Here is a 14,425-nt window from a genome sequence, read left to right on the forward strand (position 1 = left end):
ATGCCCTTGCAAGAAGTCAGCCGCGCGCACACGTGTGTACACGTACACCTTCCACAAGTTGGAGGGGTTTATCAGCATTCAGCATTGCTTTGCTGGCACTGTTATACACTTTACTTCACTCTCGTCCCGCGATCTTATATTAGTGTTCATTTACCTAGTCACCTATTCTAACAACCTATTCGAACAACGATGGTGTTTACGATGGCGTTCAATGAAATTTTAAAACGATCAATCTCGTGATCGAAAGTTTCAACAAGTGTTATTATCTTGCTATCTCTTTCGTGTTTTCACAGTGAAATACCGTTTGATTTTTGTTACGAGAAATTAATTTTTCGTTCTGGATACATTTTTAGTGAACTATTATCGCTTGTTAGATGTGTTATTCGAGGAAACTATTGATGACATTGAGTTACACTATCTCCGCTATGTGATATTTTCTTATACATAATATTTTTAAAAATTTTATACGAATAATAAAAATTTTTGAACGGGAGCTCTACAATGCCGCCAGGTTTTCGCAGATATCACATCAACTATGATAATGCGTTGATACCGATATCTTGATCGTGTATATACGCCAGTCCAATATTGTCTCCAGGGAGATCTCGTGTCATACTTGCTACGTTTATATTATATTTACCATGGTGAGTACACATTGTTCTGATTTTTCTATGGATTGTATTCAAACCGTTTCTGAAATCTATGGAATGCTATGACTCCTGATCGTAAATCGTGTTTCAGTTAAAATGTCAAATATTACAAATCATGTGATATAATTTTGCTTTAATTATATGTACATCAAGATTGTCGTTCGTCTTATTATTATAATGAATAGTTAGTCCATCTATCGATTAATTTCGTCATATATAATTATTTCATCATTTATATTATTATTGATAAAACAATAATAATTTTATTTAGAGTGATTTTACATACATAGTTAATTATTTTTTTTTATTTGAATTTTAATTATTGTTACTTATATATATATATATATATATGTATTAATGTTTTTACATGAAACGAGGCTAATCACAAAATCATAATAAAGCATGTTTTGTAATAGTAATTACGACCACTCGAACGGATGCCTATTACAGATGCAACAATGTTCAAGGTTGAACTGGCGTAAGAAGAATCACTGGAATTATATGATGAAAGTGATTTGCTGATGATATTAACAATTCTATTACATTCAGCATAAAATAATGACATTCACAGTATTATGCATTTTACCATTCATACGAATTCCGAACGGTTTGCATGGCAAAACAAACTTATGATTCGCAAATTTCCTGTTTGTATTCAATATATTTATTAGTTTTTATGGCATCAGATGCGTTAATCGCAAGTTACGAAATAACGTTTCGAGGAAGTGCAAAGCAACCATGCGTGACAAAGATTCTTTCACATTCTTGCATTCTCACTATTTCCATCTTTGTTACGCCCTCGCTGTATTGGCACATTTCGAATTTTTCTTATCAAAAATAATTCTTTAATCGTTTGATGAATTTTTATTTTAAAAATAGTTTCAAAGCAATCATATTAATTGATAAATCGTTAACAATACTTAAGAATTTTTAAAAGTGTTTTCTTATCAATAAGATTTAAAATTAAATGTTTAATTTTCTAGGAAGCCGATGAGTTGGTATTGTATTTTGCTATAGCAGGTGGGATTACTGCTGGTGCTTTGCTAGTGCTGTTCATTTTAGTGTGCGTACTGTTTGTCAAAGTGAATCGATTATCAACAGACGGGTAAGTACATAACTTCTTTCATTCGATAGCATTTCTTTTTTTTTTCTTTTGTTTGCAAGAATTTATTCCTAATTTTCGCTTTTAATTCAACGCTATTAAGCTTTGCTTAAAACGGATAATAAAAAGAAATGAATGCACAGCAGGCTTTGCTTGTTGAATGATTTAGTTTCAACGTTATTTTAATTAAAATATTTGACGGGTTTTTTGATTAAACTCGATGGATATCAGTGGCATAGCCGGCGTTTCATTTTATTGGGACGAGCCATGTTCTCGACGAACTAGGAATCCGAATAAGTCACGTAAGATTTACATTCTAAAGAGCAAATATGATTGTCGACTCGTGGTAATATTGGGACGTGCGAGTGAAAAAAAAAATTAATTCATGACTCATTACGGCATCGATATCGTATCTTTGCTGCGAGCAAAACGATTGTTTAGCTTATCTTAGTAAAAGAATGTGTAATGGATATGGGAATTAAAACAGCTTATACGCGACTAAATTCCTTTTTCTTTTTTAAAATTATTTTTCTACTTCCCTCTATAGATATTTTAATCAATTTTTTTAATTCAATTCATGATCTTTCGAATTAGAATTTGCTTTTAAATATAATAATTTTTTTTAATTTTTAATAATAATTATTTTAACAAATCGATAAAAATTGTTCAGGTCCAATCAACTGAATAGACAAACAAGTATGATGGCAGACTTTTGTTACACGAATCCCACGATTGTACCAGGAGAATTACTATCACGTCGTGGATTCTCGATGTACAGCGGTTCCGATAACTATAACGATGATTATGGAACAAAAAAAGATCATCATTTTGGTACTTATCACGAAGCACGATCAAAATTTTGACTAAAATCAATAAGTTTGAATGACAGACTGTATGCATAACTTATGTAATTTTCAATCATATACCATACTAAAAGATTGATTAATTTTGTATAATAAATTAAAATTACATTATTTATCAGTTTATAAGATATAAGACTTACATAAATTTTTAATTTTCATCTGCCATAAAAATTTATTTATATACATAGTTATTTATATATAATATGTTAAAAAACGAACAAAATTATAGAAATATAAAAATATAATTAATTAATATATTTATTAGAGTAATAAATTAATAAAATATAAATTTTATTTAGATATACTTTATCTACAGATGGTAATGTCTCGCAAAACAAAAAATTAACTATGTAGTACATTCAGTTACCGATAGATTTCGCTATGTGCATTAGTCGCTCAGGGAAATAAGTATAAAAAAAAAAAGCTATTGAAAATCAGAAAAATTGAATATAATAATTAATTTGCACAACATAATTACAATAATTACTAAAAATTGTTTCTATTATTTATTTCTTTAATGATTTATTTTTTATTTCTAATTAACAGTGATTAAATTCCAAAGATATTCTCTACATAAAATAACGTTTGTTTTGTTTGTAATGTATATTATTTATAATAAATATTATTATGTTTCTTAATTTTATTGATTACTCATTTCATTTATACACTACTGTTTCACATACCGTTTATTACCATTATTTTTTTTTATCGAAAATAACACTAATTTAATTGTATTCATTTCATTAATATATATATATATAAATTAAATATATTTTTCTATCATGATTGCAGAAATTAATACTTTCAATTCGAGATTTATAAAATCATGGAAAATACTGTATGTGATTTTATTAAAATCGAATTTATATATGAATCATTACATATTTTATAATTTAGGATTGAATTTCATCAATAAATTATACATTATATTTATCCACAAATTATGTATAATCCTCTTATCGTGCATTTCCATTAATGTCCACTTAACTCTCGAACAACGTGTGTGTTCCAATAATTATTCTCTCGCGATCCGATGTCACTTCAGAAATTGAACACCACCCTGGTATTCTGATCCCTCGAGGGTCTTCGATACCTTCCACTCGAATCACAAAAAGAATCGATGAATAAAATTTGTATCGAACTATAAAGAGCGCCAAGAAAGTTGCTTATACAATTGCGATCCATTGTCATTGTCTTAATTTAAATACCAAAGAAATCAAGAAGAAAGTAAAACGTAACATTAAAATTTTTATCATGTCTAACAGTTACGAATATTAGAAACGATTCCAAGAAACGATTCCACATACATGTAAGGAAAATTTACGACTTGATATATGTATAAGTGCTTGCACCAGGTACTTTGCAGATTTCTTTTTTAGAGCGGAAGTGGAGCACCTTCCGACCGATATACGCAACAACGTCAAAGTGGGTGGCGATGAGGATGTAGGTAGGGATACAGACGATGCTACGGGGAGTAGGCAATAGCATGGGGATAGGCCGTAATTGGTATAAAATCATCGAGCAAACACATCGGACAAGACAGCCTGAGGGTTGTGGGCGGTGTTACGTGCCGTTGCCTTGGTAACCATGGGGCGACTCTGCTAAAGCACCCCTTCGCCTTGATTGCGCACAGGCCCATCCGTTCATGTGTACGTATGCTATGTTACTCATGAATGTGTGTTAGTGTTTTGCGCGTACTGCATGCATTTATACATGTATATATATATATATATATATATACAAAAGCGCCACCTACCCTCGTCTACATACCAGATTTACAAGACGCGTACTTACACGATTCACTTTTTCACTGTTACGCGATTCCTGTCGACTCTTTATGTATGCGAAACTATCCATAATCATTGGCATATCACCGCACACGAGATCAATTATCGTTCTTTAGAAAATATCTCGAGCTTTGCGGATTTATCGCCAACATTTTATCGAGAATTTTTATTATTATATCGCACTTATCGATGAATTATTTATATTCTAATCAAACTTTTAAAATATATAGTTTGCTGTAACAGAGTGATATAAAAATCTATTTTTCAATTAATTTATTGAATTGAATTATAGGTGTTTGAAATGAACATTGAAAGAAAGATTATAGGAGTGTGCTATTAAGCTCTCCCCCTTAATAATAAGCGAATATCACACCCTCTCTATTTAGATATACCTTCCTATAAGTGGTTCCACCGGCACACGCAATTTGTCGAGTGTTTAGTTTAACCGCACCTCGTGAATCCGCGTTTATGCTCCTAATCAGGCAGGATTACGGTCAGTTTCGTCCTGTCCCTCGTAAACCATGCCACGAGACATATGTTATTCTTTGAGCGTTCAATCGCAACATACCGTGTTATTCTTTCGTTTTTTAGCGAAAAGATTAACAATAAGACTCACTGCACGTGTCAGCAAGAACGTAATCTATTTCAAACAAAAAAAAAAATTTACACAATAAATTTTCATTTTTAATTGTTTATATATATATAACTCTAGATTTTTATTTTATATTCGATTAAATATCTCTTTCATTGTGCATAGTTTCGTTGCTTTATCATCGGATTTCTTGCACAATGACGGCAACTTTCTGCGTTGCCACAAGATACAGGTCAAGGACGTATTAAGCCTTAGGCCTTTGAAATTTCTAACAACATAATTTTGATGATGCAAACGTTCAAAAAGAGACTATTATTGTATCCCCCGTCTTGATAAAAATCAACATGTTCTGACTTTGAACTACAAAAAAATAAAACATACGTACGTATATTTTTCTTCCCTTTTACATTATCCAGATTTATAAAAAAATTAATTCATCTTCTATTCCAGATACCATCGTTGATTTTGCTTGAAAACATCATCTTTTTATCACGTTGCATTTCAAACACATTTCCCGACAAGATCACGTCTAACAAGAAACTCCAATTTTCACAATCATTCGAGTCGATCATCGAGCGTCCCTCGATTTTGGTCAAATTAAAGCGCGTTCGAGCTTCCTTTCTCCGATCGGCTTAATGGCGGTCAGCGTCGAGACGTCGCCGTCGGGAACGGGACGCATCCCGCGATGGGTGATCGCGCAATTTTACAGGATCGTGGCTGCGTCACATTCGTTGGCCGAAGAATTTAACGAGGCGCACGCGACTCGCCCTCCTCGCCGGACCGATCACCGCTTCCAGTCACACACGCTCGATAATAGCGGCCCTCGTGAACGTGAACACCCTTATCCAATGTGTCCTCGTTACACCAATCTCACGGCTGATGTATATTCATGGACCTGTCCACGCACATCGAATTGGAATCAAGAAAATGCCAACTATCTCTGATCGTGTCTATTGAGCGGTTAGTTCGATCGTAGAATCATGGATTTTGAATAATGATCAAATCTAGATTGTAGAACGGTGTTTGGTCAGGAACTTTGGTTTCGGAAGATGGATCTATAATGATGATATCGAGGATCTCGTACAAATTCACGATCTTCGTGAGATTCGGCTCCACTAATTCTTTCAATTGTCAATTTTTCCTCATTTTTCTTTTTTTGTACGAGAGTTTGGAACGAGAAGGAATCAATATCTTTAGAAGGAAAAGAATTCGAAGAATGAAACTCGGTAAGAAAATCCATGGATAAATTTTTCGTACAAAAGCTCTTTTGAAGCTTCATCTATACAAATCTTTTTAAATTTTTTTAGTTCTCACAGTGTTGAGTCGACTTTTAAATCGCACGATCTCAATGCGATTCCGTTCTCGAATAGAAAAATTAGTGACTCGGAACCTGTCTTTTTAGACGTCTAATGGTGGAACGAGCGTTCAGAGAACTGATGGCGATTATAAAGAGGCACGTGCCCCTCTTCATGAGCGAGGCCCCATGCAGGCGAGCACGCGGCCACCGAAAGCTAACCCAAGAATCGTACAAGGCACAATTAATTTATTGTTCGTGCTGGCATAGTGACAATCGAGGGAACGCCGGAGAAAAACAGGATCGTTGTTTTCTTCTATTTCGTCCGAGGGGTTGAGGGAACGGATGCTGCCAGCCGATCCTCCGCTTTGTCATGGGGATAATTGTCAACGATCTTTGCAGAATGGTATGTACTTTTTTTTGTAATAATATATCTCGTGCAATTTCGTTGATAATAATTATAAATAAATTGCTTGTTTAAGGGAGATCTCTGGAAAAGATATCTTTTTCTTAATTTGAGAATTAAACGGTTCAAGATGGATGCAAATCATTTATCTAAGAGATCCAACGAAACGTTAAAGAGTATTTCCAGCAAACTCGTAGCCAAACTTTCGGCTTAATCTCCATAAATTCTTGAGGGAGAAGAAATATATCGCACTCTCGGTTAAAATGTTATCTTTTCGCTGGTATCTACAGCGAATTAGATCGGAGATAATGAGAAATTTTTCAAAAAAAAAAAGAAAAAAAAGAAAAAAGAAGAAGGAAAATTGTCTCGTTATTTATAAAGTATCTACCGGACAGTGATAAAAAAAAAAGAAATTTCACTTGCAATAGGTAAAAAGATTAAATTCAATTTCATCAATTTTTACCAGAATAAAGAACTTAATAAAACGAAAAATAAATTATAATTTTCGTAATCATCCACAACGAACAATCTCCTCTAAGAAAAAAAATTTAATTGGTTTATTTTGATCTCTTGTCATTTCCAAGTACAATTTCAATTTTGATGAAAGAACGAACTTGACCAATTTTCTGCAACTATTGAAAGAGGAGGATAATTTGAAACGGAGAAAGAGTGAAGAAGAGAAAGAGGAGAAGGCAGAGGGGGAGAGAGAGAGACAGAGAGATAAAGAATTTTAATAAGATAGATCATCAGAGGAAAATATCGATTATATTTTTCTCGTAATAGGTATGCAGCGCGCGCGCTATCAAGTTTTACAATATTTACAACTCTTAAAGTAATTATCGTACAACGCGGTGATCATCGTACCCATCGTTAATTTACATCGATTATAAATAATAGTGTTTCGCATTGGCAATGTGTACACGTGTATTATACATGAGATTAGCCTCGTGGCAGCTAACAGCCTCGAGCAATTGTTCATAAAGTTACTAGAAGTTCAATAATAAAATACTTCGATGATTAAAATGTAACTGGGATTGCCAGAGAATACTCTATGGTCGTAGTTTATTAAGTAGTCGGGTTTTAGGGAATCGCGCGCGGTCTTTAAATAAACGCGTGATTAAGATATAACAAAGGTGATATTTGTTCCTTTTTTTTTTTCTCTCTCTCTCTGTTTTTTTTTGTGTAGAAGAAGGGCGTGTGTATTTCTTTGGTCGGTTGGTACAAGCACCGGTCAGTCTTCGGGTCTATCTAAGAAATACCTAACGTATTTATATACTAAATTGTTTTAAGAGCTATGAACGACTATGCAATGTACATGTCTACAAATTAAGTATCTCAAAATGCGCTACCCATTTTTTTTTTCTTTTTAGATCTTTTTCCGATTCGCTTTTCCCCTTTCCTTTTTTTACACGTATTTACGCGCCTGTAATTTTCAACTCCTTGTATATACGTATCAGCACAGAACAGTTCGTTTAATTAAATCGTATAAAATCTTTTGTCCATGGACACGATTATTATTATCCTTTTTTTTCTTTTTTGACTTCTTACGTTTAAAAATTTTAAGAGTTGCTCACGTCCAGCGTGTAAAATTTGCAGAAATTCTTTCTTCTCTTGTTCTTCGATTCATTTGAATTAGATTTTTGTTTTTCGACTTCGAGTTTAGAAGACACCCATTTAGTTAAATCCCCTCGAATCGAATTCGACTGTTCCGTTTATGATAATTAATTCGTGGATTCGTTAAATTAAGAAGCTCGTTAAATATTCCGAATGCAAATTTTGAATCAAACAATACAAGATCGAGAAGGTTAGCTCTACTTGATAGGCTAACGTTAATGAATAATGATTAGCGGTTTGTTGGACGATTAAACGAACGTATAAATAAAAGATACGTTTTAAGAGGCGGTTTTGAAACGAAAATTCCATTTTCGTGGCCGATGATGAAATAATAATATAACGTACGAACGTAATTAATCGTTACAATATTCGTATCTTAACTTATATTAATCTCGAAGCAATTAACGCAATTACCATTGTCTACATTTCCTCGAACAAGAAAGTTAAGCATCTTGATATGTGAATAAAGAATATACGAATAACAGATCCAATGATCAACGGATCAACGAATATCGGGGTAGATCACCAGATCGATACTCTACGATACGTACGACATAGCAATCCTTCGGAATCGTAAATTCTTAAACAATTACAATTTTCTTATGATATATCGACTGTACATCTATTCTCATTAGAGTCATTATATTATTCGGCAGTACTTGGCTAAACGTTTTCAACATTTTCAACGTTTTCGCCCTATATATATATTTCACTTTACGGGTATTCCACTTTACGTTCTAATTTCTCACTTCGAGTTCACGAGTTCTCAGTGTAATACAAGCCTGTCATTACTTTCCAGAAATCCGACGGTTTAAAGTACCAAATCTTGGCCTTCACCTGTACAACCTGCTCGTGTTCGTCGTTCCCCGTAATCCCCGTGTTATCACTATGTTGATCGACCACGATGTTCGACCGTTGTTCCAGAAAATCGTTATTTATCCCAGGATAGTTTCCCTCGGACGACGTATCACAATAGCACAGCGAGTCGTGGTTACAATTGGTGTCGACGTGCTATGCGCAAGCCGCGTCTAGCTGGTGTCAGTGAACGAACTGATGATGCGCTTCGTAATGATGCTGATAATGGATCAGATCCTGCACAGAGCTTGGGCTGTACTGTTGCGAGTCTACGATCACGCTCGTGTAACTGGTCGGCGTTGCTTCTTGGTGGTGATGATGATAGGAATGCTTGGTAGGATTGTTGTTGGTGTTGTAATGGCTCAAGTGGGGTTGATACGAGGACTCGTAATGCTGGACGTTGTTCGAGTTGCTCGAGGTGCTCGCGGCGGCGTTGTGCGCCTCGTTGTTGAGGCTACAATTAGGGTACATGATCACGCCACCGACCTCGTTCAAATTAGAGGGGGCCGAGTCGGGCATGTAGTGGTGGTAGTAAGGGTGGTAACCGTGTGGCAAAGAATATACGCTCAGAGGACTCGGCAAATGATTATCCATGGCGTCTGTGCTGCAACAGGAACTCGACGAGGTAGAGTAAGGTCTGTTCTGTTGGCTACTTTGAGGGCTGTGCTGTTGCTGTTGCGGCGGCGGTTGCTGTTGTTGCGGTTGCGGTTGCGGTTGCGGTTGAGCTTGTGGCAGGCTTGCTGGAGGCGTTGGATGATCCAGTAAATGGGGGGAGTGTTGATGCTTCTGTTGAGCGTTTTGGGGACTGTGCTGTTGCAGGTTCGACGGGGAGTTGGCGTGGTGCAAAGGGTGCGGGTGCTGCGCTTCTTGTTGCTGCGGTATCGTGGCGAGAGAATCTTGATGCATATCTGGAAGATACGTTTTCCCTTTTAATTGGGGAACTTTAAAGAAAAAAAGACGAGGAATTTCTTTTAAATTTTTCCAGGTTAAAATTCCTTCTTACCTCCGTATTGGTAAAACCAGTCGGAGTTGTATTTAAGGTTATCTTCGTGAGAGTTGCTGTTTACGTTCTGAGGTTGGTAAGAGGGCGATAGATACTGATTGTGATTCGTCAGGTCAATATACTCCGGTCTAGGATACGTGCCACCGTTCGCGTAATCGTTATCGGGTGATTCTTTCGATCTGGTTCGATACGCTGGTGAACTGGGACTGTGGTTGTCCAACTCGTTGACGGTTCCGCTGGCGATCGGGGTCGTCAAAGGGGTGCTGGGCGGATTGCTTGGATTCGAGCAATACGACTTTTGCTCGCAGTTCAACAACAAATCTGTGTTCTCCGGTTTCGTCAACACGTAGTTGACCGACACGATACAGTGTGGTCGAGAGCTTCGGGAATTGTGCACAATCGTGACGTACGACTGCATCCAGACCCATCCTCCGGATTTCGTGAGAAACCTGTAGTACTTGGTTATTACTTGCCCCTTGTACAATACTGCGAACACAAAGAGGAGGAATGAAACATAAGTTAAGATACGATGTTTCAAAAGTATCGTTCAATTTCTAACGTTAATCTAATGATTTTTAGATCTCGAGTCGGGGTTAAATAAATAAGAAGGAAAAGGAAAAGGACCATCTTCGTCGCGAAGTGAAGAAAATTTTCGTAGCGTAACGTCGATCGTACAATCCGCAGGCGCGGACATTAGTGGCATTATGTCAGGCTCCCTTCGAGTTGCGCTCGTGAAACTGCGAGTCTGTTCAAACAGTGATAGCAGTAACAGCCTCCTCCTCTCTTCTACCACCCCTTTCCCCCACCACCTCTCTTCCTTCTCGTCCACCCTCACTCTCATGTTCACGCATACACAAATACACACGTAGACACGGGCCAACCTCTCTTTTCTACACTGTTCATAGCGCCATACCGGCATTGTTCAATCAATAATGTACACTCTGTATGTATACTACGTGTGCATATACTTTAGACTTTAACGCGCTGGCATGCGGCGAGAGAAGGGATGGAGGAGGAAGAGGAGAAAAAAGGGAAATGCTGTTATATCCGCTGCTTCGCCTCAAAAGTCGATCCGCGGAGGAAAGGGAGTAAGGAAAGATCAAAGGATATTTCGTCAGCGAGGGCGTCGCCGAGTTAAGCAGCGTCAGCTGCTTTTGGCCTTGCGAGAGCCTCTTCTTCGAGTACTCTGATACCACGTCGACGCCTCTGAGACCGCTTTTCGACAGCGCGCGTTGGGGGAAATAAAGCTTATTTCGATCGGCGCAGCTACTGTTCTCTTCTCTCTTTTTTCTTTTTTCTTTTTTTTTTACGATAATACATCTTCAAAGATTACTTCGCGATACGAACATTTTCACAACGGAGATCCATCAATTTAATCTTAATATATCGGAATCATACGAGTTTTGAGAATTTAAAAGAAATCAATATCGAATTTTCTTCTTGTACACAATTGTTACCGGATTGTTATATACGATCGAAACGCTAAGAAGTAGTGGAAGAATAAAATACTTACGCGTCCCATGCGCGTGTCTCAGCTGCATCATGTCGCATCCGTGCACGTAATGGTACAGCGTCTTCTCGATGAGATCCGGTGGATCGTATCCGGTCAATTGTGACACGCTGCAACAGTACCGAGGAAAAGAGGGGAAAAAAAAAAAAAACGCTACAATATCGCTGTCATACTTTCTTCCTTTCACTACAAATATTCCAGAAACGGAATATATTTATTTTTGCTCGGATTTGCCGGAGTCCCGTCGAATTCGAGGTTTACATAACCATCGTCATCCGTGGAAATCGATTTTCCGTGGACGGCGATATAAAATTTCATCCCGCGTTCCATCGCCCTACCCCTCCCCCCGTATTTATACTCCGTCACGTGTTCATTTCCCAGCGTGTACACACGCGTAGATCGTGGGTGCGCGCGCGTGTGTGCGTGATACAGCCTTGTCCACGCGGAATATTTATTTGGCGCGAATAAAACGAAAAGGGAAAAAAGCGAAATGAAAAAAAAAAAAAAAAGAAAAAAAATAAATAATAATGGGAGAAAGGAAAAAAATATCTAGCCGGGTCCGTGGTAACACGAAACTGATTTTAATGGCCGCCGACCAGGACCCTTCTCTCTCCTCTGGCGTCGAAATATCGACGACGCAACTTAACACCGCGCCGTAATTGCAGCGACAGAAATAATCTGGCCCGTTGTTTCGTCGAGTTTCTCTTTCTCTCCCCCTTCCTTATTTTTTTTTTTTCTTTTCCATCCCTGCTCCAATTCAATCGAGACACCAGACAAATAAACGTGATTCATCGAAATAATTTTCTAATAGGAGAAAGTGGTTAATTTATCGGTCATGCGCTTTTTTTCTTTTTTTTTTTTTCTTTTTTTTTTTTTGTCCTTACTTCGCGTCGACGAAGATCAACTTCAAGTCCAACGATGCACGAAACATGAACATGTTCTGGTACAGTTTGACTTCGGTTAGACAACGTCCCGGTAGGGAATGGCCAACTGCCAGTAAACCGACTTTTCGAATGCAGTGTCGGCCTGCACCGTCTTCGTATTCCGACCCCACTGGCCCTTCCACGACACACCTTAAGTAGCCGGAACAGTGTATCACCTGTAACGAAAGTAAGTGATCGATTCCTTTGTGTGTTTTCGAATAAAATTTTCTTCTTATATATATATATATATATATTAGATTAATTCCCTGATTCTGAGATCGAAATATTCGTTGCAGGTTACAAGCTTCTGGCTGAGGTTTCGGATTTCTAATTAACTTTTGATCAAAGACCGGTGGAAGGGGGAGACAGTTTAGAGGCGGGAGGGAGGATATTCAAACGAAACGTCGCAATTAAGCGATGGTACACTCGAAACGGGGGAGTTATCGTTATTTACACATGTGCACGTGATTATTATTCTTAATGTTATACACCGGTCCCGATAGAGCGTAAGTGCGACACTCGAGCGAGTTGTCGGCCGGGGGTTGAAGTGCGGATTTTCGCATTCGTGGAACGACGCCGCTCCCGCGTCGCAAATTAACAATTCCTGCTTAATTAAATGGCCGATGAAACGGGGGGGAAAAAAAAGAAAAGGAAAAAAAGAAAAGAAAAAGCCTCGTTCAACGTGTCTCGAGTACATCGCGGATTTGTAAAGCAAATAGGCTTGTTCCGTATGCCCGTGTTGCATAGTCGCTTCTCGCATATGCAATTCCGCGATGCATCGGCGCGGGCCCGAGCGTGCGAGCACGGGAACACGAGGGTGACGTGAAACCGGCGGGAAAGGAAATACATAATTCGTGACGGGGTGCGTGCGGACACGCTTAATTTAGTCTCTGGAGACGAACTCGAGATACGAGAGAGAACGTAGGAGAGAACTGTGGTGAAGAATAGGCAATATTCGTTAATTAATTTTACAATAAAATCTACATACATCTTTCTGCGTATAATCTTTTATTGCAGTTTCGTTTCAATTAATTCCATCATCGATCATTAATGTAAATTTTTATATATTAAATAGATATTAAGATAAATAGATATAAATAGATAGATATTAAATAGATAAATAGATTAAATGGAATTAAATCGTGATCAAAAGTTTCAAATCTCTATAAAATTTAATTTTTTCAGATCTAATGATATCGATGATATCGGATAATCGAAATAACGAGATGATAAAAGATAACGAATGTTAAGCCTTTCTCTCTCTCTCTCTCTTTGTTATCGCAATAAATATAAGAAATTTCTCAAAATTACTCGAGAATTGTTCGGGGAAATGGATAGCTTATAATATAATGTTCACAATTCTGAAACAAATCTTATTCACCGATTCGTTCGCACAATCGTTGATCCGATTCACTGTAATCGTACGGATCCGTGTAAATTCAACAAAACGCGTGCTCGCACCTCCACAAAGTCGAGGCAACTACAGCTTCGGTGCTTTGTGTGTCTAAGTGCCATACAAAAAGCCGCCTTTCGTCCCCCGGAACCCCCCTCGAGGAACCCGCGCCTTTAACAGCTTACAGGGGTTGCATTCATGACTTTGCTCAACGCCTATTGGGGTCTTTTCTGTGTGCGATTTCGTCGAGAGCCACGGTCATCATAGCGTTGCGGGCTTGAACGAGCTATTTGCCAAACATTTTCCTTCTCGAGGGCTGTCTCTTTTGCTACGGCAAGTGCAAAGTGTAACGCAGGTCCCTTCGTTACCCTTTACGAGGATACGTTGCACGATCGTTACTCGGCCGAACATATGTGAAACATTTGGCATAATC

At 37.5% G+C, this 14,425-nt stretch overlaps 2 protein-coding genes across 9 annotated transcripts in view; one reads left to right on the forward strand and one right to left on the reverse strand.

The window, feature by feature from the left end:
• Positions 1 to 501: 501 nt before the first annotated feature.
• LOC108002438 (uncharacterized) lies at positions 502 to 3,253 on the forward strand. The gene is made up of 3 exons (XM_017064123.3): positions 502 to 644; positions 1,634 to 1,755; positions 2,423 to 3,253. The coding sequence occupies exons 1-3, from the start codon at positions 642 to 644 to the stop codon at positions 2,613 to 2,615; spliced, it is 318 nt and encodes a 105-aa protein (XP_016919612.1). The 5' UTR covers positions 502 to 641; the 3' UTR covers positions 2,616 to 3,253.
• A 4,187-nt stretch (positions 3,254 to 7,440) lies between these two features.
• LOC108004320 (single-minded homolog 2) overlaps positions 7,441 to 14,425 on the reverse strand; it is a 28,073-nt gene continuing 21,088 nt past the window's right edge. For all 8 annotated transcript variants that reach the window (XM_062070848.1, XM_062070846.1, XM_062070845.1 and 5 more), the window contains 4 exons: positions 12,561 to 12,775; positions 11,680 to 11,786; positions 10,167 to 10,652; positions 7,441 to 10,071 (listed from right to left, as the gene is read on the reverse strand). In XM_062070848.1, coding sequence (XP_061926832.1) covers positions 9,347 to 10,071; positions 10,167 to 10,652; positions 11,680 to 11,786; positions 12,561 to 12,775 — 1,533 coding nt within the window. In that variant the 3' untranslated portion in view covers positions 7,441 to 9,346. The remainder of the gene's footprint in view (positions 10,072 to 10,166; positions 10,653 to 11,679; positions 11,787 to 12,560; positions 12,776 to 14,425) is intronic.

This window comes from Apis cerana, linkage group LG1, assembly GCF_029169275.1.
Source record: "Apis cerana isolate GH-2021 linkage group LG1, AcerK_1.0, whole genome shotgun sequence".
In the NCBI taxonomy this organism is placed as follows: Eukaryota; Metazoa; Arthropoda; class Insecta; order Hymenoptera; family Apidae; genus Apis; species Apis cerana.